At 40.7% G+C, this 24,909-nt stretch overlaps 2 protein-coding genes across 9 annotated transcripts in view; one reads left to right on the plus strand and one right to left on the minus strand.

Moving 5' to 3' along the window:
• Positions 1-24,909, minus strand: part of IQGAP2 (IQ motif containing GTPase activating protein 2) — a 128,212-nt gene that overhangs the window by 14,577 nt on the left and 88,726 nt on the right. For all 8 annotated transcript variants that reach the window (XM_080373269.1, XM_080373270.1, XM_080373272.1 and 5 more), the window contains 14 exons: positions 17,311-17,401; positions 12,709-12,870; positions 10,870-11,012; positions 9,976-10,146; positions 8,364-8,447; positions 7,607-7,678; positions 7,372-7,441; positions 6,846-7,054; positions 5,958-6,107; positions 5,026-5,189; positions 4,161-4,385; positions 3,418-3,558; positions 2,997-3,081; positions 1,176-1,408 (listed from right to left, as the gene is read on the minus strand). In XM_080373269.1, coding sequence (XP_080229395.1) covers positions 1,176-1,408; positions 2,997-3,081; positions 3,418-3,558; positions 4,161-4,385; positions 5,026-5,189; positions 5,958-6,107; positions 6,846-7,054; positions 7,372-7,441; positions 7,607-7,678; positions 8,364-8,447; positions 9,976-10,146; positions 10,870-11,012; positions 12,709-12,870; positions 17,311-17,401 — 2,000 coding nt within the window. The remainder of the gene's footprint in view (positions 1-1,175; positions 1,409-2,996; positions 3,082-3,417; positions 3,559-4,160; positions 4,386-5,025; positions 5,190-5,957; positions 6,108-6,845; positions 7,055-7,371; positions 7,442-7,606; positions 7,679-8,363; positions 8,448-9,975; positions 10,147-10,869; positions 11,013-12,708; positions 12,871-17,310; positions 17,402-24,909) is intronic.
• Positions 17,412-23,650, plus strand: F2RL2 (coagulation factor II thrombin receptor like 2). The gene is made up of 2 exons (XM_080373300.1): positions 17,412-19,570; positions 21,236-23,650. The coding sequence occupies exons 1-2, from the start codon at positions 19,375-19,377 to the stop codon at positions 22,321-22,323; spliced, it is 1,284 nt and encodes a 427-aa protein (XP_080229426.1). The 5' UTR covers positions 17,412-19,374; the 3' UTR covers positions 22,324-23,650.

Here is a 24,909-nt window from a genome sequence, read left to right on the forward strand (position 1 = left end):
AAGGGGGTATGCAATCCAACTAGCATGAAAATATTAATTTCAAATAAATGAAAGCAAGCACTGGTTTAACTGACAGGTAGCACAATACTGATTATTGCTTCAGCAGGAGATTGTGGAGGTAGATCATCTCGAAGGTTTAAGAAGGGTTTGGACAACTTCCTGCAGAAGGTAATAAATGCATAGGAAAAGATCTAGGTAGGGCTGCTAGCTTTTAACACAGCTAGCATTGCAATTGCAGTTGTTGAGTGAGCACAAGCAGAACAGGCAGCTAAGAGCACTGTTGGTGTTTGTGGAGGGTTTAGTTAAAGTGCAGAGCACAATCACGCAGAGACTCAGCTTCATATAAAGTTGGCTTGATTAGGGGAGGAATTCTTCCTTTTGTAGTGATCAAGGGGCTAACTAGAGTAGGCTCTCTCTTTCATAAGCATTTGTTATTATTGCTAAAACACTTTCTACCCTATTGTTTCTTCATGCTTACAATGTCACGCCCTTAAATACTTCATTAAACAGAATGACTAATTTTAACTGTCTGTATTTATGGCAAATCTCACAAGGAAACCCTTTATGTGAACAGTGCATTTGCTTTCATGAAGGGCAGACACTAAAGTTAGAAGTTCTGAAAGTGAGTTTGTCATAAAGCTTAAGAACACTTCAAGCTAATAATAGCAATCACCCAAAAAGATAGGCAATAATCCCAAAGAACTAGTGTCCCCGAGTATAGCAAAACATGCTATTTCCTATGACTGCAAGATGAAATAATAAGATCTGTGTGGAATCTCTTGGCAAAGATGAAAGAATAAAAACAAAACCCACAGCTTTTTCTTGACCAATAGCTTTGTTCTTCTGAAAAAACATTCAGCTGTCCTCCTGACACAAAGAACACAATTTCTGCTGGATAATGTATCACCCCACGCAGCTCTCACAATGTGTTTGCAGTAAGGAAGCCTTACTGCAACCAAGCCAGCAGAGATGACCAGTTCTCAAAGTAATGCTCAAGCAGAAACACAGCCTGTTACTCCCACTTCAGCTTCCTCAGCAGTGAGGAATTCTCTATGGCAGATGACTGAACATTTTTAACTTTGAGCAAGGAATTCCTACAGATAAGGAGTCTACCTGCCTTACACATCCTAGAGCAGAGCTCTTACTGTATAGATGCTTGTGAGGGCTTTGCATACCTGAACTTCTGGTATGTCTGTGAGAGGTAGGTGTTCATAGAGGATAGATGTTCACTCTCTCCTTCAAAGAGTTTGTTAGAAGCAGCGTGCTGAAGGACTTTGGCAACACAGCCTAGGTTCCTCCTCTGGTCAGAGTGTATCTGACCCCCAGCTGTCATATCAATTATATCAAAACCATCAGGAGCAACAATGGCAGGGTTCATGTAACGATAGTACAGGAGATTGCCCACAATCTAAAAGAAAAAAATCAAGATATCTTCCCTTTGCATACAGAATTACATTTTACAAAACATAATCAGTCATTTTTACTTCTGATTTAGACCACAGGAACCAGTGCTAGAACCACCCCTAAGACATATGTGTTACCTGTGTGCCTAACTGAAAGAACCTGTGATGCTTTATAAGATGTACCTCTTACAACTGCGAACATCAGTTATGGACTTTTACAATGACATTTCAATTTGGTGCTTACTTTAGGTCAGCTAATGCAATGCATTGAGCTGAATAATAAAGATAAATACAACTCTTCTAGATTTAGCAAGGATCAGCTCTAGAGGCTCGTTCTCTGAAGTGCCAGCCAGCAGCTAATGCATTCATTGACAAGGAACATAATTTTTTATGAGGACTGCATGCAGCCCTAAAAGACTAGAGAACAGATTTTTCCAAACTTCAATTTCTATAATGAAGTTACTGTAACTTGTATTATGCAGATGGTGGCTTCAAATCATTCCTGACCTCAGAAACAGGCAGAACTTTCTGCAATTTGCCTCAGCTTACATGTGGTCACCTGCAGAACTTCCAGCTTACACATTTAAAGGCTTTCAGTTGGATGCCTTATGATCCATTTGCTATTTAGGTTTTTTTTTTATAAATTGAGCAATGCCTTAATCTGTGTTGCTGGAGTGATGGATGGAAGGACCCCATAAATGGTACTTGCAAGTATTTCCAATGCATTGTTAAAACACAAAAGAGCAGAATTAATTTTTCAGCTGAGAAGTCTGAGGTCTTTTAGGCATCAGGAGATATTTTTTAAACACCGAACAGTATCTTTTTGAGGAGTAGTAAGGAAGTTGTATTGAAATGAATACTTTGTAATTTTAGGACCGTGTCATTAAACACTAATGAAAGCATCTTTACTAAAGTGCAAATAGTTCTAATTTGAGAGAGTTGTCAGTCTCTCAGCTGGCTGGAAAGCTCATGGAACAATGCCCCTAACCTCTCTGAAAAGGCACCATGGCTGTGGTTGGTTAGTGATGATCAGTGTGCTGGTACTGTGCTTATCACTTACACTTTACTTTCAGTCTGTACAAATGTCATTTCTAAAACTTTTACAAGCTTTTTAAGTAATGTAATGATCTACTTGAAATTTTGTTTTAAAGCCCTTTCTCATTCTATTTAAATATTAACACAATTTTAAAACAAATTATTTTTTAATATGTTAACAACTACAGGCAAGGGGGAGAAAAGAAGAAAAAGACCGCAGTGGTCTCATGAAAGGACTGCTGGTGGTAAAGACCACAGTACAAAACCAAACCCCTAGATGATTCAGATGAACTCCAACCTTCTGAGAACAATTACTATCCAGAACAGGTTGGGCACTGTTTTCTGTAAGAATTGCTGAGCACCCAGACTAAAGTAGCTAGGTTGAGGCAAAAGAGTTCCCTTCTCCTCCCCTTCCATCACCCCTTTTCAACTCAAGAAGTGCCAAATTCTGTCAGTAAATGCTGGTATTCTCAGTTCCTTAGAATGCTTAAGTGTCAACAAAAATCCCATTTGGCATTAAAAGAACAAGGTGCTGGCAGTTTTCCCTCAGAAACCTACCTTTAATAGTTCATCTTCTGTTGCATCTGGGAATTTCTCATGGAGCGAGCTCTTCAGAACTTTGGCTATATATCTCATTCCGTAACTATGTGTAGAACAGATGAAAAGGAGAAATATTGGAAAGACTTAGATGAAACATAATAATAATTTTCTAGTCAGCCAAGTTAATGGCTTTTTCCCTAGCCACTTAAAACACAAAACAAGATGGTCATGGAAAACACAAGAAGTTTCAAGTAGGAGGAGAAGCTCAAGAGGCTGCTAAAGCAGAGCAGAAGTGGAGAAACCACTCCCTCTACTGGGAAAGTCAGCAGAGAGGCACATATCATATGCCATGGAATTTGACAGGATCTCCACTGAGTTTCAAGTGAAACTTCACTGTGCACATGAACTGCAGCTTGGAGAGTCTTAACTCAGCACTTACGGCATCATATTGAGAGAAAAGAATATGGATGTGAGAACTTTGTCAGTTACTGCTCGCAAACTCTGAATTGATGATTCCAGTTTATTGACCACTTCTGTGTGTGTTAATGCTTGTTCTGTGGTTACATCATATGGCAATTTGCTGCAAAACAAACAGATATTAAACCAGGATAAATGTATCTGAGAATAAAATGCATTTATTTTTGCTTCATAGGAGCCATAAGTGAATTGGAAAAAAAGTCAGACAAATACAGTTGAAATAGGCTAACAAAAGCCTCAGGTGCATAACCTTCCTTTTTGTGGAGGGGGACAGTTTGTTTAGGTGGGGGTGCACACACCATCATGTGCCTTCCCTTAAATACAAAAGAGGAATCCTAATCCATGGCATGCATCTCCGCATCTCAGTCCCAGCTCCTCAAAAACCTGGGACACTACTAACATACTGTTATTAAACCTGGGGAAAAGGCTGTAAGTTCTTCCATGGCATAGTCTACTACACTTACAAAGATTAAGTAATTGATGTTTAGAAGTTCGTGACCAGGGAAGTGATCCCTTTGTTGTTCACAACAGGTAGAAGTACCTGTGTTTTAAGCATCTATCCCCAAAACCTCTCATTGTGCTGCAGGAAAATGGAGAAGGGATGCATGGGGGCAAGTGCAATTTGTCAGAGAAGGGAAGGGAGACCAGAACTGAGGGATCCCTCAAGCATTTAAATGGTACAGCATGCCCAGGTTCCTCACTCACCTGGCCTCACCAGTCTGCATTTCTAGCTGGTTTACCCATGACTTGTACACATCCACAGGACTAGTGTTGATTACAAGGGACTTGTCCTCCATGATCTCCTTCACCACTGGGGCTAGGAGCTGGCGCAGAGTGTTCTGTCCACGAGCACCTCGATTGAAGCTGACGACCATCTTAATGACAGTAGGGTTTCCAGTAACAATATCCTGTATCTGGTCTACCTTAGAGCTGTATCAGGAACAAAACAGTTCTCAGATCTGACCTGTGTATGCAGTTATCCATGTTTTCAAAACCCACTCTTTTTAAATTATCCTGTTTCCATGTTGAAACATGTTTACACAGTCTATTTCTTAGCCTTTCATATAAAACAAAATTATAGAAACTACTGCCTGAATTCTATATGTGTTATAATAATGTCCCTGGAACATAGCATAGTTAGTGGCAGCTAATATATAACTGATTCAGAACCAAATACCTGTTCAGGGCATAAAATAAGATACTGTTTTTTCAGGATAAGCCACCAGTCTCTACTTACAGAACACACATTCACATAGAGAAAAAAAAAACAACTTTCTCCACCCTTAGATACTCAAGCACAAAACCAAGAAACACTAGTGTCTGGTTTTTCAAAGTGATTTTTTTCCATACAAAAATATTGTCCACCATAGAATTTTTTCCTGAATTGCAAATGGCTTGAGAAAGCAAATAAGTTACTTTGAAAATGAATTTATCTGGTAAGAAAAATAGGCATACAATTTTACAGCAGTTTAAAGGTTAACCATCAGATTATTTTAGGTGTGTATCTGGTCTACCTATTTGAACTGTCTGCAACACAAATTAACTTAAGTCTTCTTGTGAGTGCACATACTTTATCTCCTCTTCTAGAGCAGTTTTGAAGAGTTTGAGAAGCAGATATTCTTCTCTTTGATTGGAGGCATAGTTGTATAGAGTGAAGATGACTGTATCCATAAACTTGGTTGATCTGTTTTGTGGCATCTGGAAAATCAGCTTCGCCAGATATGTGGGATTAGTCTACAAAACAAACAAGTGATGTAAATACTATTGTCCAGGACAAACTACCCTCCAGCTGTGGGGCAGCTCTCTACATTTGTCAACACCAAAATCATTTATGTTGACTCCCATATATGTCACTTTTCCACACTGGCTTTACTTTTTCCAAATCCTAATGCAGAAAACACACTGAATACTGCAGTTAGATAAGTGTGAATAGCACCAGTAAGGATTTTATCTGTAGTCTCCAGAGTACCTCTGTGCATCAGGTCTATATGTCTGATGACAATGATAATTTACCAAATGACAGTGGCTGTCTACCAAGATGACATTGCATACTACATGTCCTTTTAAGTATTAGAGAACATCTGCCCTAGGAAGATCTAAAATTCTTCTTGAAAAACTTCAGTGAGGTAAAAAGAGCACAATAACAGATGCAGTATAAGCTGTCAGCTGCGTAGCATGCAACTTTTCCACTCCATATAACACACAGTAGTAGTGACAGTAATTTACATGGACAAAAGATATATGGAGGAAAACATTTGTCTTTGGCTTCCATACAGATTGAAGTTATTCTCAAGAAAGAAAAGAAGGTATATTTCTCACACAGTTTGAGAAAATCCTTGCTTTCTTTAATTACAGGAAATATTAGAAGTCAATCATAGTATTTGCTGCAGTCTGCATACTACTATGGAAATCTTTTCATAATCACTGAAACAAAGCAAGAAATATATTTCTAGATTTTCTTTAGCAATTTACTGCCACGTTAATTTTTACATTAGGATTTACCTGTAAAAGGTAGAATAAATGTTGATAAGCCTCCAGTTTCTTTCTTCTCTCTTTACTCAAACCTTTGATGCCCTGTTTGTCAACCATAACCATCTCTTCCAGCTGGCTTTTGCTCTTTTTGTTAAGTTTCTTGCTGTGCAGTACCACATCCTGCAGACAGACAATTGAAAATCTGTATTATATATATATTCACAGAACAGGCAAATGGGAGAAAATTACATTTTCCCAGCTATGTTAAATGCAATATTCCTCGCAGGGCCTTCATTAGCAGCTTCGTATATTTTACTGCTCTATTCACTAACCAGTCTTTTGAACATCTTTTCCTTGTCACCAGTACGGCTTGCCAACAATGATGAACTGGGAAACCTGATCTCACATACAGATTCATTCATCATTTAGTTAACAATGACCAAGCTCTCAAATATGATTAGAAGTCTAGTCTATTCTACCACAGAAAAGATGCTTAAAATCTGCCAAGCAATTGCTGTTACCCACATAGCAAAACTAAGAGTGACATTCAGTAGCAAACTGACATACCACTCAGGGCAACACAACATCTACCACAAAGTATTTTCAGAAGATTACGACACACAAAGAAATTTAATTTACCAGGAGTATTTTAACTAATTGAGGGCAACCAAGCACTAGCATGGGTTACTTAGAGAGGTTGTGGAGTCTCCACCCTTGAATACATTCAAAAGCTGTCTAGACATGGTCCTGGGCAACCTGCTCTGGGTGGCAGTGCTTGAGCATGGGGGTTGGACCAGGTGACCTGCAGAGGTCTCCTCCAGCCTCAGCCATGCTGTGATTGTGTAAATCCTGAGCTCCTTCAACACATGGAAGTGCTCAGTGCATTCTACCAAGGGAGCCTGAACAGAGTCTGCTGACCTGAAGAGTGATTCTGTTTTTCACCAGCAGTCCAATCTTTATATCCATTAAGTTCAAGTCCTTCTCCAGCTGTTGATTGGATCGAATTTTTGTAACCACTTCTTCCCTTAACCTTGTTACTTCTAGTTCTTCTTGAAAGTCTAAGTCACTTTGGTCCAAGAGGTAGGCAAATTTGCGCACGACAGCCAAGGGTGGATTTTCAGCACCAACTGTAGTTGAAGTAAATAGGCTTGTTAGTTGACATAATAGTGAACACCCCTAAACCCCCCAGGAAACTGTTGCTGTGCATAAAGTTTTGGAACTGCAGAGAGAAGGTTATGCTAATTGAAGCAATGTTTTTGTCATACTGTTTAAGTACAGCTACCCAAAATTTTTCAGTTTTAGCTGTAAACCAATTTATTTACAAACACACCTGCTTTTGAAAGAGAACAGGAGACAGAAATCCCAGGTGAAAGTTTTTAAAAAATGATTGAACACAGTAGCATACTATTTCCCAAATATACAACATTCAACTGTTACCACTTACTTAGTGTTCTGTAGTCCTCCCTAGCTTTGTTTGCTCTGAGAAACGCTTGTATCTTCACAATTTGGTCACTCTGGAAGGGACCAACATTAAGCAAAAGAATCTAGTTAGGATGCATTTCTGCTCAGAAACACCCTGCAGAACCTTCACCCTCTTCCCCAAGATTCCCAAAACTGCCCTTGCTGTCATGTTACCCTACTTTAATGCTTCACATTCAAAATGGAGAAAAAGGACTTACATGATCCTTGAAGTATTGCAGCCGTTTCCTGTAAGCTGTCTTTGCTAGCCACATTTTGACCCATGACTGAATCTGAAAATTGAATAAAATTTAAGAAAACCTTAACAGACATTGCACAAACTGTTCTCTGTGTGTGTATGAAACTTGCTTACAACAGCCCTCTTCCACACACTGTTCTCTCCTGCTTGGGACCATAAATGACTGTACCACTAAACTCCAACAGTCCTGTGACCAGAATAATGGACTTCAACTGAAAGAGCAAGTTGAGTTCAAGGGTCTACCAGTCGTGTGTTGCATTATTTTTGGAAGTAATTTCTACCTTCAAGTCTCAGCTCTCCGTTGTAAACCAGTCTCCTTCAGAGACAGGAGGTCAATATCCCATCTGTGATCTATGATCTACTCATGAGACACTAACCCAGTAACATCTCAGAAAAGTGAACACTTTCCAGGCAGATAGATTTGACAGCTTTTAAGGAAATAACACTCAAATATTTTCAAATTTAGTATTATGGAAATGAAAGCATAAGGAAATCTCTATTATGAGCCACACAAGCTCAGCAAAGCCTGACAGAAGTCAAGCACAGAGCTTTCAAGAAGCAATTTACTTAAGCTGACAATTCAATAATTTTCAACATCATTCAAATTCCTGTAGCACAAGTCCCTCCTGTTTGTGTTCCTAATCTCTGATTCCCAGGTGGTGGAGGACCAAGCCAAAGGGTAAAATATACTCAGGCCTCAAAGCACAATGGAATCTTACCTTAACAATAGCAGCAACGTTGCCTTGAAGCACCTTTAGTCTGTCAATGTAACTTTTCCGTTGTTTGAATCCTTTCCAGAAAGCCTATTTTATAAAAGGCAGAAGACCATTATTACTAATAAAAACCTAATATTTATTAAAATATACATACACTAAAATAATTGTTTATCCTATAGATAAAACCTGTTACTGTGGTGAAAAGATAACTAAGGTGTAAGTAAGCTTGCCTCTATATTTTTAAGGTGCCCTGATAAATCTTGTGTTAATTTGGCCAATCTCAGCACAAACAATTTGTTGCCCAATGCTGAAGCCATCATTACTGTTATCACCAGTACACCCTCATCCTTTGCTGTCGCAATCACCAACTTCATCCCACATGGGGAAGACTCTGCCATCTCTTGTGCATTACATCCAAAACCTGCCCCCTAACTAGCTGGACCCCCATTGCTCTTGGCCTGGCCTCCTTCCCAAGTCTTTGGTCTTCTAGAGTTGCTCAGAATCATCTTGTACCACAGACAAGAACGCCCAGTTCCCTCACACGGCAATCCCTTTGCAAGCTCAGAAGCAAAGTCTTGCCAAGGAACCCAACAACAGGGATAACAGGGATAACAGGGAGTCTTGTCTTTACCATATTTTGGCTTTCATCTCTGTCCAGCCGGTAACAGTCTTGTCCTCTACTTGTTGTCTTGTCACAAGTCATTTTTATTTTAAAGCCCACAGAAAGCAATCAGAGAACAGCTTTATTCACCTACATTTCTCTGTGTTTTTGAACCTGCTCACAGACCCTGTATTCCTCAAATAACAGTACAGTCATTTGCTGGGCTTAGACGTCATGCCAGAAAATGAAAAGCCAATCCCAATGACAGCTGCTAATGGTAAAGGTACATATCACCATGAAGTTACTATAGATTAAAAAAAAGTTGTACATTTTTTCTAGAATGTGTGTGTGTGTGTGGGGGGGTAGGTGGGTGTGACTGATTATTTTTCAAGGCTGGAATAAATTGTTTCTAACAGGAGATGGCTATTTCACCATTTAAAACCACTGTGCATGCATTTGTCAGTGTTCACACACTCAGCAGAAAGTTTCCTTTATACTCTTCTTGGAGTTCAGCAAATCGGAGACATACAAGAAATACTGCTAAAGCCTGAGAACACCAGGGCGGCTGACACTCCCTACCCAGCTATGACCTCATGGAGCAGAAGCAAACCACTTCCAACTGGGGATAGTCTAGAAAGGAATGTATTTCTTAAGTTGTACTTTGCCAAGGAATTTTTGCTTCAATACTCAACAAATATCTTCTGATCTTGTATGATCATGTTACATGGTTAGGTGTACCACAGCCAGGGCTATGTATTTCTAGTGGGAGTCTTCTCCCACTAGACTGCATGCCAATATAAGCCATTCTTTTAAAAGTGGATATTTGCTGTTTAAAAGCATAATTACTCCAATAAGGACAAGAACATATTTGTGGATGTAAGAAGTTTGAACTGCTGCTGATCAAAACAGGGAGACCAACCTATCTGAGGATTTTATCAGTGGTGGTAGTAATCAGCTACATCACCCTTGCAGAAGTTGCCCAAGCCATGTTACCTTCTTGTTCTAGAACAATACCTGTATTTTGATGGCAGATGGTTCCTGGTTTTGAAGGTATGCTTTTCTCTCCTGATAATTTTTTCTGACTAAGAATCCCCTTGCTCGGGCTTGCATCTGAACAACCAGATTTTCATTAGCAAGCCACAGCTGCTCTCGATTGTAATCTGCTGTAACTTGCCCAACAATGCTCTGTTAAGAGATCACAGAAGAAGGTCATTTAAAAGCAAAAATCCTCAAGCCAAAACCATCCTGGAATTTGATCTGTGTTCTGTCCATCATCTGTACAGGTGATGTACATCCTATCCAAGCCCCTCTGATTTACCCCTAGATTTTAATCTAGTATGAAGGAAGAGCTACTCTGCTACCACTGAATTTTGAATATTTTTTTAAATAAAAATAACACCTGGGCAGAAGCTCATGTGGTCTATTTTGTCCTAAGTTACACTTCATACCAACACAAAACCTCTACAGCAAGGGAGTTTAAGTATCATACTCAACCTATAGAGCATGAAAATACAAGAATCCTGTCAAATGATTGGATTTAAACATAAAACAATGTTTCCACCTGCCCACAAACATATCATGAAATTTTTGTCATAGGCCAATACAAAGTCCAAAAAATATAAAGGGATATGAGAACAGACTTTCCTCTGTCTGTGCCTGCTGGTGGCCATTAAAAGGAATGCTGTAACTTTCAGTTAAGAAGTCCTTGAATCATTGTCAGACATCAAACAGAAGGCTGTGCTATCACTGTCTGCTTAAACTTCAGTTGCTCCTATTATCAGAAGCAGACACTGAAGCGATCTTTAACCTCATCCAGCACAGCCTCTTCCCTTGATATTGCCATGTCTTGCTATCTCTCTCTCCAATGTTTATGCTGCATTTGCAACAACAATCATTTCAGCCACTTACTTGGATTTCTTCACCAGTTAACCATGAAGTTTTTGGTACAACCCCTTCAGGAGCATCACAGGTACCTTCCTCAGTTTCCACATTGTAATAGTAATCGTACATGTTTTTCATTACAAGTTTAATCCATGGACTTTCAGTAGAATCTAAAAGCAATACATACCATTAGTGTACATTTGTGCCTTGTTACACTGAGCAATTACAGCTCCCCCTACCCATTTCCCATCTCTGCATTTGCTACAAAGCCATTTTACATGCAAAGTCACTACATATCTTGGCCCAGTGTGTCAGAAGGATGTTTTCAAAATGTCCTGTTAGTGGATCAGGATCATTCTAGAACGAAAAAGCTATGACATTAGTACTGATCCAGTGCCAGCTTCTCCAAACCCCAACGTGCCAAGTTAGTGCTCACTCCTGAAAGAGCATGTGTGTGTGCTACGTCTTCTATCATCACTCACGTAATTGGAACCAAAAACTGTAATTTATTTTTTTTAAAAAAAGTTGTTCTTGTCTTCTGGCCAAAAGGTGGCCTTATTGACACTTAGCTCACACAGGACATTTCCTATATCCACATCATTGTCTCGTTTAGTGCTTTGGTAAACAAGGCTGTATCCTGACAGGCAGGAAAAGCCTCATTTCCTCATGGACAAAAGGCCCCAAGGTAAAGCTGATAAGGTCAGTTGTGCAAAATGCCCTCTCAAAACTCAGACTGCAGGATGAAACATGCCCACCTACTGAAAAGAAAACGTACTACATTAACAGGAACTTTTATTTTAATTATTAGCTAATCTTGCCTGCTGATCTTGGCTGCATTAGCTATGATGTGCTTACAGCTCTAACATGACAAAACAACCCATCATCTTGCTATAGGCAGATTCTACCTCCAGCTTTTGCCAATACCTGCTGCTCTGGCAATGCACAGGGACCGTAAGCAAACTATGGACACTCTGGCAGAGCCTGGATTGATCTTTGACAGTAACCTGTAAGGTTGAAGTATGCAGCCTAACCCTTCTCTGCATCTGCTAACACAAAAAAATAAATCCGAGAGTAATGTGGTTTTCTGGGAAGATAGATTAATCTATCGACAGTCACAGAGAAGCTGCCTTAAATCCATGCAGAGGCTAGTTTGAGACTCTAGAAAGACTTAGCTAAACTCTGGAAATAGCTGGACATGTTTCTGGAGGCTATGACCCCATGGGAAGCCCATGCTGGCGCAGGCTCCTGGCAGGGCCTGTGGACCCATGGAGACAGAGCAGCCCACGTTGGAGCAGGTTTGCTGGCAGGACTTGTGACCCCGTGGGGGACCCAGCTGGAGCTGGGTGTGAAGAGCAGCAGCCACAGGGAGGGACTCATGTTGGAGGAGTTCATGGAGGACCGTCTCCCCTGGGAGCGACCCCACGCTGGGGCAGGGCAGAGCGTGAGGAGCCTCCCCTGAGGGGGCAGGAGCAGCAGGGACAGCGTGTGAGGGGCTGACCGCAGCCCCCACGCCCCCCCTGTGCCACTGAAGGGGAGGTAGAGAAATTCAGGAGTGAAGTTAAGCCCGGGAGAAGTCAGGTGTTGGGGGAAGGTGTTTGTAAGTTTTAGGTTTATTTCTCATTATTTTATTCTCATTTGAATAGTAATACGTTAAACTGATTTCCCCAAGCTGAGTCTGTTCTGCCTGTGATGGTAACTGGTGAGCGGTCTCTCCCTGTCCTTATCTTGACGCACAAGCTATATTTTCTTGCCCTGTCTGGTTGAGGAGGGGACTGATAGAGAGGCTTGGTATGCACCTGGTGTCCAGCCAGGGTCAAACCACCACGTACGGACAAGTGGAACTGTCCTTTTCAGGGAGGTTTTTACCTTCTCTGGTTTTCAGGCTCTTGGCTTCAAAGAGGTTCCTGAAGTAGGCTTCAGCACACTCAGGAACGACTCTTAATCCAAACTTGGACTGCAGTATCATCAGGATTCGCTGTGAATCACCCTTCTCCAAGCTCTTGTTAATCATTGATGTTCCAACAGCCACTAGAGTAAAATAATGACATAGAAAATTAAGTGGTTTATGCTTCAGGTACCTACAGCTCTAGCCCCCAGCAACTTTGATAATGGACTTCTAAGGCTGGCACACATGGACAGCATGACATACAGAGCAACTCAGTGCTTCACCCATCTGTAGCCTCCTTCATGCTTGTAAGGACACGTATTTCAGAGAACAGCAAGCTTGTTAGATAGAAAGCGTGCACTCCACCCAGGCTGGGATGCAGCCACAGCACAACTGAGAGCAGCCTGAGCACATAGCTGCTACCCTATCAAGTGACACACCAGACGACACCAAGGCAGAGGCTGAGGTACCCCCACACTCAGCCTGCCCTAAGAAACAAGCCATAATCCGTTGATCACTTGGAAGCCTTTTAAAGATGCATGAAGTCATTTGGTTATAAGCTGTAAACCTCAACATTCACTTTTACTGTATAAAATGTGAATAAAAACTTATTGCCTTGAGCAGTCTTGCAACACTAACTTCATCCTCATCGGGATCCTGAAGGGACCCTTTCTCATCCTCACTGCCAGAGAGCTTGTTTGAAGCTGATGCAGCAAATTCATGCCCTTGAGTTTGCCAGAGATGCAGCTTTTGCTTCCAGGGCACATGAAAGTTCCCTGAGAGGTGATGATATGAAGCGTGTTCAAACTTTGAGGTTATATGACGTTACCCATACTCCACTTCAGGACTTCCTAAGCATCCTTTGCTTTGTGCAGGTCCCACCATCACCGAAGGTGCTGCTTCCACCACACCTGACAGCATGGAGCAGCACACACCACTTCAAATCGCCTTAGACACTAGAGGTATATGCTGCTTTAGAAACTGTCGCTCTGGTCTTTAATGGTGTTCCTTCAAATCTAAATTCAAGATCCATGCACAGAGGAACAAATGAATAGACATATGGCTAGAACATATACATTATATATTTTGGCTTAAGTGAACCTGGCTACCTTTGCACCCCACAGCTGCACTTCATGTGGCAACACCAACCATTTTTCCTTATCTTGTGTATATCCAGATCAATACAAAAAAAGGTCCTTCCGTAGACTCAGTGCTCTGCCTACACAAAGCTGACCCAAAAGGTGCTCAGTATCAGGAGCCTATGTACAGGAGGAGCCACTGAGACTGAGTTAGCAGGAGAGCATTTCAGGAAGACGAACAGTTTTTCTTTGTGGTTAGTTTGACTAAGGTGGAATGGGTGGCTTTGGCTAGAGAGTAACAGATCAATCTCCAAATACATTGGCAGCCAGCTGAGAAGCAAAGTGAATGGACAATGCCACACCACCGCCACCTGGATTTCTATGAGATAGCATCCTGCTATTTTTCTATGTTTTGAAACAGACCCCTCCTCATGAGACTGGACCTGACTTCTACCACAGCTGAGGTATTGTGATGCCTAGGCATCCGGCCCCAGCAGTGAGAAAGCAGGAGAAACTGGGTAGCCACATATTACTAGCTCGCTGCTGCTGGTCTGGGTGGTTCTGTAGGGCAGGGGTCCTCAAACTGTTTAACCAGGGGGCCGGCGCACGGATGCAGTGGCAGGCAGTCATCTGCGGCTGCTTGGTTCCCCTCCCAAACCCTGGGGGGGGGGCGGGGTGGGGGGTGGTGCGAGGGGGTCTGTAAATACCAGGGGCTGGATTGAGGACCCTGGGGGGCCATATCCGGCCCACGGGCCATAGTTTGAGGACCACTGCTCTAGGGGCTCAGTCCTACCCATACGCAGTCCTCATTGACTCTGCTCACCAGTATTTGAATGCTTTTCTTCCTCTTTTTCTTCCTATAGTTACGAGTGCTGGAAGCTGTTACTATGAAGACAAAAGAGCACACAACCTAGCTAAGAGTTGTTTCTGTAGGTCTCCTGCTGCCTGGCTTTCCCCCCATGTTTTAATTAATTATGCCTTTATTTTTGAGGGGAAGTACAGGAAAAATGTTTAGTAGGGAAAAAACACAACTCAACAGAAATTATTCCTTTCCATTGAAGTGCTAGCAATTAATACTGCAGCTCTTGCTCTGAAGGAGAGCCATGTGAAAGCTGTAAAATTATAAGATAAATGGAGCTTAGCCATCCCCAGCTGCAGCAGAACTGTGGGCTCCAGTCTGCTCCTGCAGCAGTTGGGAAGCCATTACCAGATTAACACTGTGAAGGGCACTTTTTCACATCCATCCTCCCTTCAAACAGCTATGACAGACAAAGATGTAGTTGTCTGGAGTGATAAGCCTGAACTCTCAACAGGGCCAGAGTTCAGCTTTTTCCTGTGACTGGGACTCTCTCATGACAGATCTTGCCTTGACAGACAGACTTTTCCTGTGCAAGACTGATACCGTAATATTAATTAATACAAGAGTAATCCTATAGTATTCAATATTTAAATAAGTCATTAAAATTAATTTGGAAGGGATCAAGACTGTTTCTGTACAGCTAACAGTACCTTCCCTTATTTTACTGCCATTACTGCAGCAATCTCAAAAATACACTTTGTTCTGACTGAAAAATAAATCTGACTGCCTTGCAGAAGTTTTGGAATGGGACACAGGGAGTTATTTACCTTTCAAAAATAGCATCTCTGAGAGAGATCAAAATCAAAGTGCATTTCCAAGTTGTGAATCAAGCTGAACTTTAAGTTTAGATGATGCGAGTACAACATACTAGCTTCCTGAGACAGGATGTGTTTGTTACAGGAAGTATCAGGGTCTGTGCCGTGGGGAAATTTTAAATCTCAGGTTTTAGCTGCAAAGCCTGAGTGCTCTCCTGAAGAATGTGCTGTGCTGACACTGCTTCCTTTCAACCCAGAGGGCAGAGTACAGGGAAATAGTTATTTCCACAAGTAACTTGTTAAAATAGTTCTACTGATCATGCTTGACTAAAAAGCTGCATATTTACTACAAACATAGATTATATGAAAAGATTTTACTACAACTAGCTAGTGGATGGAGCATGGGCCTATCATTCGCAACATTGTATGGTATTGGATAATGCTGTGCTAATTTCTGCAGGCCATTTATGAGTTATATTCTTAACGCTTTTTCACCAGTGGACACAAAGATGTTTCCAAGTTACTCTTTAGCTTTAACCGACATCCGTTTAATAAGCTATGTGTTTCTGTCCCTTTTCTGCACTTAGATGTTTCCTCATGCCTTTGGATGGCATTGGAAAGTGTTTTTGTCCACAGTAGAAGCTATCTGCACTCCTGAGTAGAAGAGCTCAGCTGAGACAATATGTGTGCATCTGACCCTGTCTCGGAAAACACAAGCCAGGCGCTTTTCACTACAGATGTCACCTACAAAAATACTTCAAGATGTCTTTGGTGTATCTGACTGGTTACATCAATGCTGTATGAACTGATCAAATAGATTCTAAAGTAACAGTAATGCTAAATGGAACGTTTCTGTAGCAGGGATAGAATATTTTGTAATAGCCAGCTGTGTTTGTTTTCTTCCACCCACAACTTCCCAAGCACTAGCTACTGACGTAGCCTGCCTGTAAGTAAACAGGCTGCCCCACTGCACCAAAGAAGGCTGAATGCAGCACTGCAGGAATGCACTGACTTCAGCAGTTGTATTCACAAGCTCTTAGGGCGCAAAAGGCAGCGACACTGACTCACCCAAAGCCAAGTCAAGCAGAAGGTGAGCCAATACCCAATGCCAAACAGCCTCAGCTAGTTTGTGCTGGCCCCAGGCAGGGCCAGGTAAAGATGCCACCACGCTCTGCAATGTCCCCTGCACACCCAGCTATACTTGCTTCCACGTTACTTGCCAAAGTTTATTATGAATATTCTTCTAAAATGTTTATATTCAATCCAAACTTCGATAGAAGGTGTGGAGCGTGTCCAGTACGTAATGCTCTGACAGGATAAGCCTCATCATTTTTCCTACAGTTTTCCTCCTCTTTACAGATTGGAGGAACACACACTTCTCCAAAAAGTCTGAGTGCTCTTTTTACACTACTTTCAAAATTAATACGTTCCTAATTTTTGTTTGTTAGCACTTAATAAAAGGTATTATAATGACATAGGAATAGGAAAGTTGTTTGCTTATAAGAATTTGCTCTTAAAACACACATAAAGATTTTTGTCTTATATAAGCAAAATGAAGTCTTGAGCAGTATATCGCTTCTTATTCCACATATCCTTCTGTTTCACCAGCTATGTGAAGAAACACTAACACTAGAAATCTTGGTCATGATGTTAACCTGTGTAACCAAATCCACTAAATTAGCCAAGCATTAAGGATTGCCACTTTAGATAAAATCACACCACCTCAGAGATCTAAATCACCCTAATTTCAGTATGACAAAGAACACACATTCATTTCTTTTGATTTTTTTTAAAAGGGCTGTCACATTTCCCCGAAGTGAAAAGAAATAGATTATCAATTTCAGTTTTTCAAGACTAACAAAAGCAATGCAGTTGCAGGTTAATACTTACAGATTACTGCTTCTTTTATATTGTTATTAGCATCACTGATTCCTTTTTGTATTTCATCCAGCCAAAGAAGCGCTGATTCATCTTGTGATTCCTGGAAAAAGAATAGAGGAAAGACTTGAAAAAAATGAATTATAACAGAAGTTGCCTGAACGTACTGATAGAGCTCTGATATACAGTCTCCTCTTGTGAAGCCCTTGGACACGAACAAGAATTTGACTCCTTAAAAATCAGCAGTAAAACACATCCATATTCTATTTACTGACTTGAATAATCTCCTTTTCAAATACAAAGCCCTGAAAGTTTTCATGTATAGAAGACACCATCCTGCTAATGATCAATAAAAATTTTAAGTGAAGCTAGAAACATTTTCATTTCCATGATAAATATGCAATGTAATCCGAGTGTCAAATAAAGCCACATGTTATCAGGCAGCACTGTAATAGCACATGAAGAGCAGAAAGCAGAACACTGCAGGAAGCTGGCCTTCTTTCAGGATTCCTTATTCTGAAAGGATCTGCGTGTACACCTGAATACATATTACATTAGAAAATAACAGCTCAAGTTTAGTAACAATGACTTAGCTCAGGTGGTAAATGTTTCAGGAATTGAGCAGCAGAGCAGGTCTCACTTCTTACAGGTCAACAGTACATGGCCTTAAACCCAAGTTAAAGTAGAAGGTGCAGGAGGGTGGGCTCAGCATCCCCACTAACCAACCCTGCTCTGGCTGCTGGGGTTCACAGGCGAACCAGCAGTTCAGCTGAGAAAGTAGGATTTCACAGCTAAAGTTACATTAAAAATCTAGTGGTGGTGGGAAAAAAAAATAATCATTCTAAAGAAGAAAAGCAAGCACCAGGTCTATAATAGACCAATGAGAGAAACTGGAATGTACTGATTCAATAAAGATCTAGGCATATATAAACATATTTCAGGAAAAAACCCCAGAAACTCTCTCAAACTAAGACAGTATGGACAGAGAACCATCTTCACTATTAATATCCCTGGTTTTGTGCCCAACTCTGGGCCAAAAAAGCAGTAAGTCTGTTACCTGTGGAAATGACAAAAAGAAAACAGGGTAAAACTCCCTAAAGACAGACTGTCCAGTTTCCATCATATATCTAAAGAAGGTGGCAGAATATCTAAATAAAATCAAGTAGTATCAGGGTAATTGCATGACAGCGGACACAGAGCAAGTTTTTCCTAACACAGAAGTTACAGTTACCGCTTGAGAGAATGTACACTGATTTCCCAAACTACAGCTGACAATTTTGAGAAAAGGACTGAGAAACTAAAAATTCTTATTCCTTATCTGATGTCCAGCTTTTACACACCAAACACAAGAACAGACAATTACTGCTCTGGAGCCAAGTACAGCTTATGCCGAGCCTCGCTGCTAGCTTGGAAGCCAGACCAAGACTTGGGGAATTTTGTCTGCTAGAGCAAGCTGCTGTTACTTGACATTCAAGGAAAATATAAATAATAAAAAAACAGCCAAGCAGAGAAAAAGGAAGGGATCAACAAAAGAGAAGATGAAAACAGACGAAAAGTTTTAGAGGCTGCAGGCTGTGGAGGGGTGGGAACTGCCCGAGCACAGCCGGCAGCCAGGCTGAAGGAGCACAGACAGCTAACAGCTGGTAGGGAGGTAAAAGACACAGCAGAGCACACTTTTCTTAAGGCACATTTCTACATGTGGCTTGCTTTCACCTTTGCATTTGCTAAGCCAAGATCATCACACTTCTCCAAGCCTGGCTTCTTCCTTGAGAAGGGTACGGAGTTCAGCAACGTGGCATTTTGGTCTGTGAATGAGACCCTTGAGGTTTACTAAACACACCCTTTGATTTTTCCAGAAAACACCTTTCTACCAAGTATCTGTATGTACAGGTTCGAGTAGAACACCCCACATTGGCTTCAGGCTTGTGGTAAATTAGGAGTTAAATCACTGCTGTAAAGCAGTTTTATCTCTGTGTTGGGCAGAGGCTGAAACTGAGTCATGTGTGCATATTTGGATTCGTCACACCCTCTTGCTGTAGTAGACAAAGAACAAACTAGTTCCTTGCCATAAACCTCATGCTTACAGGATGCTTCTGGAGGACAGATCAATCATTCTTTAGTCCCTTTACCGCGGGGAAAAAACATCCCCACAAAATGCCTCAAGATGAACTAGAGCAGCATCGTTGTTTGGCTAGCTGGATTTCACTTACTACAATGAAGATACTGGTTTTCACTGGACTGCTCTCTCTCACCTCCAATCTTTTCACAACAGGTGAGTCCTCCTTTCTGTATCTATCCCATACTTTAGTCGATAACCTGGGCTTCTTAATAAAGTTGGCGCTTCACTAACTTGAAAGGGTTGTACACACATTACAGAAAATCGGGAAGTCTTGCTTAAGGCAGATTTTTATTCTTCTATTTCAGTGACAACTTACCTCCCCCCAGTCACTTTCTATAAGGAATTTTATTTATGCGATCTGTCTTCACTTACTGAAAATGGATCTTATCTCTAGTATTTCTGTAGTGATATGATAATTTTAAACCTGTAGAGTTTCTGCTTTAAAACATTCAACAGAATTATGACTTCATAGATGGTGTTATTAGAAGGAAATGCTCAGATAACTATTGTGACAAAAATAACCAAAGGAAATGATCAAATAGGCCCATTTTTTTTCTCACTAGAATTAAAGCTGTTTTCAAAGCAAGCTCATTTTGAAAAGCTATTTTATATATACACAGAATGCACGGGCATGCACATATATGTCTCTTAAACAGTGACTAAAATTAATTTTCTGAATTAACCATCCAGAAAATTATTTAAAAGGGACACAGGCTACTAATGATAATTTCAAAACATTCTACCTTAGATCTGCCAGTAAACACTGATAAAACTGTTTTCCATATTTTATTCCAATATGGAATGGTAAAAGAAAAATGCACAGGTTGTCATCCAAATTTCAGTTTGCTTCTGAATTCCAGTTTCAAGATCCATTCTTTAAGCTTTACACCAAATCTTTTTGCAAACGCGGCTAAGAGAAGTTTTAAATGGTAAAATTACATAGCTGTTTTTTCTGCAAAACCTGTTTTGTAACACATGGGTTTAGAAGATATTTTGATATCTGTGCTTCATCTGGAAATGTCAACGTGTCTACAAAGTTCTCTACTAATGCCTGTTCCTCAGTCTTTAGTAAAAGTGGCATCATTAGCTTTGCCCACATGCTAACAATATTTGGTCACTGAAAATTTTCCTGCTGCATGAAAAGTTTTATTCATTTACCAATACGTTTGATCTAATACCAGTCCAGGCATTTGTTTTCAGTTCTTAAGACTAACTGCCCTTCCTCACATGTGAGAAGCTGAAAAGATCTGGTTTGCTTTAGTCAGAAGCTGAATAACGTTAATTTGGTATGTGAGACTAAAAAATTGAGGGTAATTTCAATTTTCTAATATGAAAGTTTCAGCCTGTGCTAGGCAAGACAGCACTTTTTGCATCTTTTGCAGTCATGCATTTTATTGATGAAGTGACAAGGTTAATGCCACTGTTTGCTTTGGAAATTCTGATCAAGCCTACACCAAGGCTGCTGCTTACGTGATGAATTCCCATCACTGCTACTGAGAAAAACTATCTACAGGTGATAAAGATTAGACAAGCGTGATATCTTTTTATCAAAGATTATTGAAAACATGCAAAATGCAGAAAGGTCAGCTTAACACTGAATTCATGCTAAATTTTCAAGGATGGGAGTGAGATGACAAAGTGAAGATCCTCCTTGAGTACATTTGGTATGAACATCAAATGCAAAGGAGAATGCCATCAAATCTTTTAAACGTATATTACTTTTCTCATGGAAATGTTTATCTTTCTCCATACCTGAAGGTGAATTATATTGCTATTGCAGTAGTTTCCCATTTTTAACAGTTTTAACTTTTTTTTAAGCTTCAGAATTTTCACTGAATAGCTCTGCAATTAAAACAGTGTCTCTTATCAAGACTTTCCGTGGAATTTCAGCAAGAGACTATGACTACATCCCCCCTTATGCTATGGAAGGGGAGACAACAACCATTCATATCAGAGAACACAAGTGCTCTTCAAAAAAGTCAAATGACTCCACTTTAACAGAAGTAAACAATACTACACTGGAGTACCTGACCAGTTCTCTGAGCACGAAGCTAATACCCACCGTCTACCTCAGTGCTGTTTTATTGGGTGTGCCTTCCAATGCCATCATTTTGTGGATGCTGCTCTTCAGGATCCGGTCTGTGTGCACTGCCATCCTCTACGCAAACCTGGCAGTTTCTGATCTGCTTTTCTGCATTGTGCTGCCCTTTAAAATAGCGTACCACATCAATGGGAACAACTGGATTTTTGGGGAAATGATGTGTCGAACTACCACTGCGGTGTTTTATGGCAACATGTACTGCTCCATTCTGCTGCTTACGTGCATCAGTGTCAGCCGCTACGTGGCCATCGTTCACCCCTTCACCTACAAGAGCCTGCCAAAACGTGCCTATGCCATCACTGTCTGTGCTACCGTGTGGGCCATAGTCTTCTTGTACATGCTCCCACTCTGCATAATGCAACAAAGCTATTACGTGAAACAGCTGGACATTTATACCTGCCATGATGTGCACAACACCTGTGAAATGGTATCTTCCTTCCAGTTCTACTACTATGTTTCTTTAGTTATCTTTGGGTTTTTAATACCTCTTGCAACCATTGTTTTCTGCTATGTCTCAATTATACAGACACTCAAGACTAATGAATGGTTCTGGTATGTTAAAGTCAGCCTATTGATCCTTACGATCTTTGCTATTTGCTTTGTGCCAAGCAATATTATCCTTATTATCCACCACATCAACTATTACTACTACAACAGAGATGAGTTGTACTCTTTTTATCTAATTGCTTTATGCCTTAGCAGCTTAAACAGTTGTTTTGACCCTTTCCTTTATTTTCTGATGTCAAAAATTAGAAGTCAATCCAATATTTATCTAACAATGGTTAAAATATCCAGGGAAAAATGAATTTAGTTCTATATTTATATTATTGGAATTATGATTTTGTGTAGTATTAACCCAGGTAGCAACAAATCTCAGGTGCAACAATTTAACTTAAAAATTTAAAGTGTTAACAACCACAATCTCCATAAAATTTATTTCCTTCCACACACCACAAAAGGAATATCTTCAGAAATACACTTATCCAGGCCTATAATTTTTCTCACATCTATTACAACATCTGGTGTACCTAGATTCAGGGAAGTGGCTCTGAACTTTCATTTCCTTCTGAGATTACAACTTTCACGGCCACAGAGAAGAAACCAGAATATCAGTCATCACAGCCCCTGAACACCAGAATGGGAATCAATATCTGAACAGTACTCTTAGGCGTGTTCACGATTTCTAAATACTTCAAGTTAGCTCTCAGCCTACAATCACTGCTGGAACAGTGATGCGAAAACAAGTTTTTGGCCCAGTGGAAATGGGAACAAGTAAAAGCATTTTCTAAGTGTCCAGGAGCCATTAAGCTTTGCAGAAGCTCCCTGTCACACAGCCAAGAGCAAATACTGCCCTGGATGTTGAAAACTAAAGAGCCAGAGTCCCCACAGGTTCAAGGAGCTGTAAATCTATAGCTGCAGACACAGAGCCCGACACTTCCAAGGCAGCATCTCCTACGAGGCTGCTTAACCAGCTTTGCACTGAAGACTTGTTCTTCCACTTCCTCAGTGCCTGCACTCCTCTAGCCCATGAGGATTGCTGGGAGCTAACCCTTATCACTGTGAATCCAGGCATGTATTATTCCTGCTTGGTAAGCAAAACAGGGAAGACACTTTGTAGAATTCTCTATTTCCACATCCTCACAGGAAATGCCTACAGTGTTACAAATACTGGAGCTAGTTATGATTGATTGTCCGCATTAAAAAAGCAAAGTGTCAGCTTCTACATTTACAGAAACTCAATAGCTACATACATACTGAGTATAAGTCCAACAAAACGAGCTCAGTAGTTGGTATTTGTATTTGTAACTACAGCATGTAAGACAGCGATGAGAGAAAGTGTTTTACATCAGTTTGATAATAGTACTGTAAAAAACTTTAAATGAAGTCATTTGCACTGGAAAATGTCTTCAAGGAATTTGCAGCCTGGCAAGACGCCTCTTCTTCAATTTCTTCTGGCTCCTAGTTCAAATTAGTTTTAATCATGCCATTCCCTCAACGTGCACAAGAACAGACTTTAAAGATCACCTTAAAATAATCCAGATGTCATGCAACTGTTGTAAATATAAAAACCATGAACCTAACTGTAAAACCTGTGTGCCTATCACTCAAAAAATAAAATAACATAGGAACCACTTCAGAGTTTGGCACATCTGTTTAACTTTTCAGGTATCCATAATATATTCCCTTAACACAGGGTTTCTCATTACAAGGACCTGAATATGCTTGGTTTGAAATGGGCTTGAGAACTGTTAGAAGCTGTGGTTTAAGATTACAGGAATAAATAGATTCCATATTTACCTTTTCAGTTTCAAGCAAGGAACAAATAGGTGTGATCTAGGATGAAGACCTGTAATGTGTACTGGGAGATTTGGGTACAGACTCTACTGCCCTAAAGCCACCACAGCTACAGGAACGTGACAGCAGACTGGTTAGAATAAGCAAGCAGGACTGACCAATATTTTTCCAGATGCTGGGAAACACAGGAAGTTAACAGGGAGACCTATCTGATCCTTGTAAATCAAATACTTCCTTCTACCACAGCTCACTCTTAAAACATGTTAAATGCAATTCAAGGCAGACCTGTTTTATAAACAAGGCTTGGAAAAAGCGGACACAACTATCTTTTCAATCCCCTTTGGGTATTTTTTTTAAGGAAAGTTCAATCTAAATCATATCTTTACCTAAAGAATGAGGATGTCCGTGTGATTGACCAGCATACAAAGTAAGTCTGATTAAAGCATCTGAGTATTTCTTTTGGAAGCACATACAGTACAATGTCTTGCTCTCTTCTTAAACAGGAGTAATGTTCCTGTTTGCAGAGATGATGTTTTAAGTAGTTATCAAAGGACTGCAAAACCAAAATACCTCAGGAGAAAGGCCAGTGGGAGCTTCTAGGAACATCACAAATTTTTTAATGAGAAGAATTCAAGGAGATTTTCAAAGAGAATGTGTAATTTTTGTTCCAAAGCTTGAAGACACCCATTTGCTTCCTATGGGCATATTCACACTGGGACAGCAGTAGGCACCAGGTTCACACCTGGGGAGCACAGCAGCAGCCAGCAGGAGTGAGCCAGGGCAGGGCTGCTGTATGCAGGCAGGTGGGCACCTGTGGGCTGCAGGAGTCTGCCTTGGAGACATCCCAGCTTGCCATGCATGCACAAAGGGTCTGGCATGTCCTTGGCCAGCACTGCAGAGCCACCACCTGCACAGACACCCTCTGCATGCAAATACCAACCCTGGTCCTTCCATGCATGCACTAAAACCTCCCCAGCACATATGGCAAGGGAGGAGGCTCTTCAGCATCCAGGGCTTAGTGAAACCAGCCCTTACCTGGGAACCCAAGCAAGAAATTGAGATATGCAATTGCCTTTTGAAAGTCCTGACAGTGGAT

This window comes from Falco punctatus (genome assembly GCF_963210335.1).
Source record: "Falco punctatus genome assembly, chromosome: Z".
In the NCBI taxonomy this organism is placed as follows: Eukaryota; Metazoa; Chordata; class Aves; order Falconiformes; family Falconidae; genus Falco; species Falco punctatus.

Excerpts from the sequence above, each read along its gene's own strand:
- F2RL2 (XM_080373300.1), top strand. The coding sequence starts at position 19,375 with ATGCTTACAGGATGCTTCTGGAGGACAGATCAATCATTCTTTAGTCCC. Across the intron at positions 19,571-21,235 it reads CTCCAATCTTTTCACAACAG|CTTCAGAATTTTCACTGAAT; the intron begins GTGAGTCCTCCT and ends CTTTTTTTTAAG.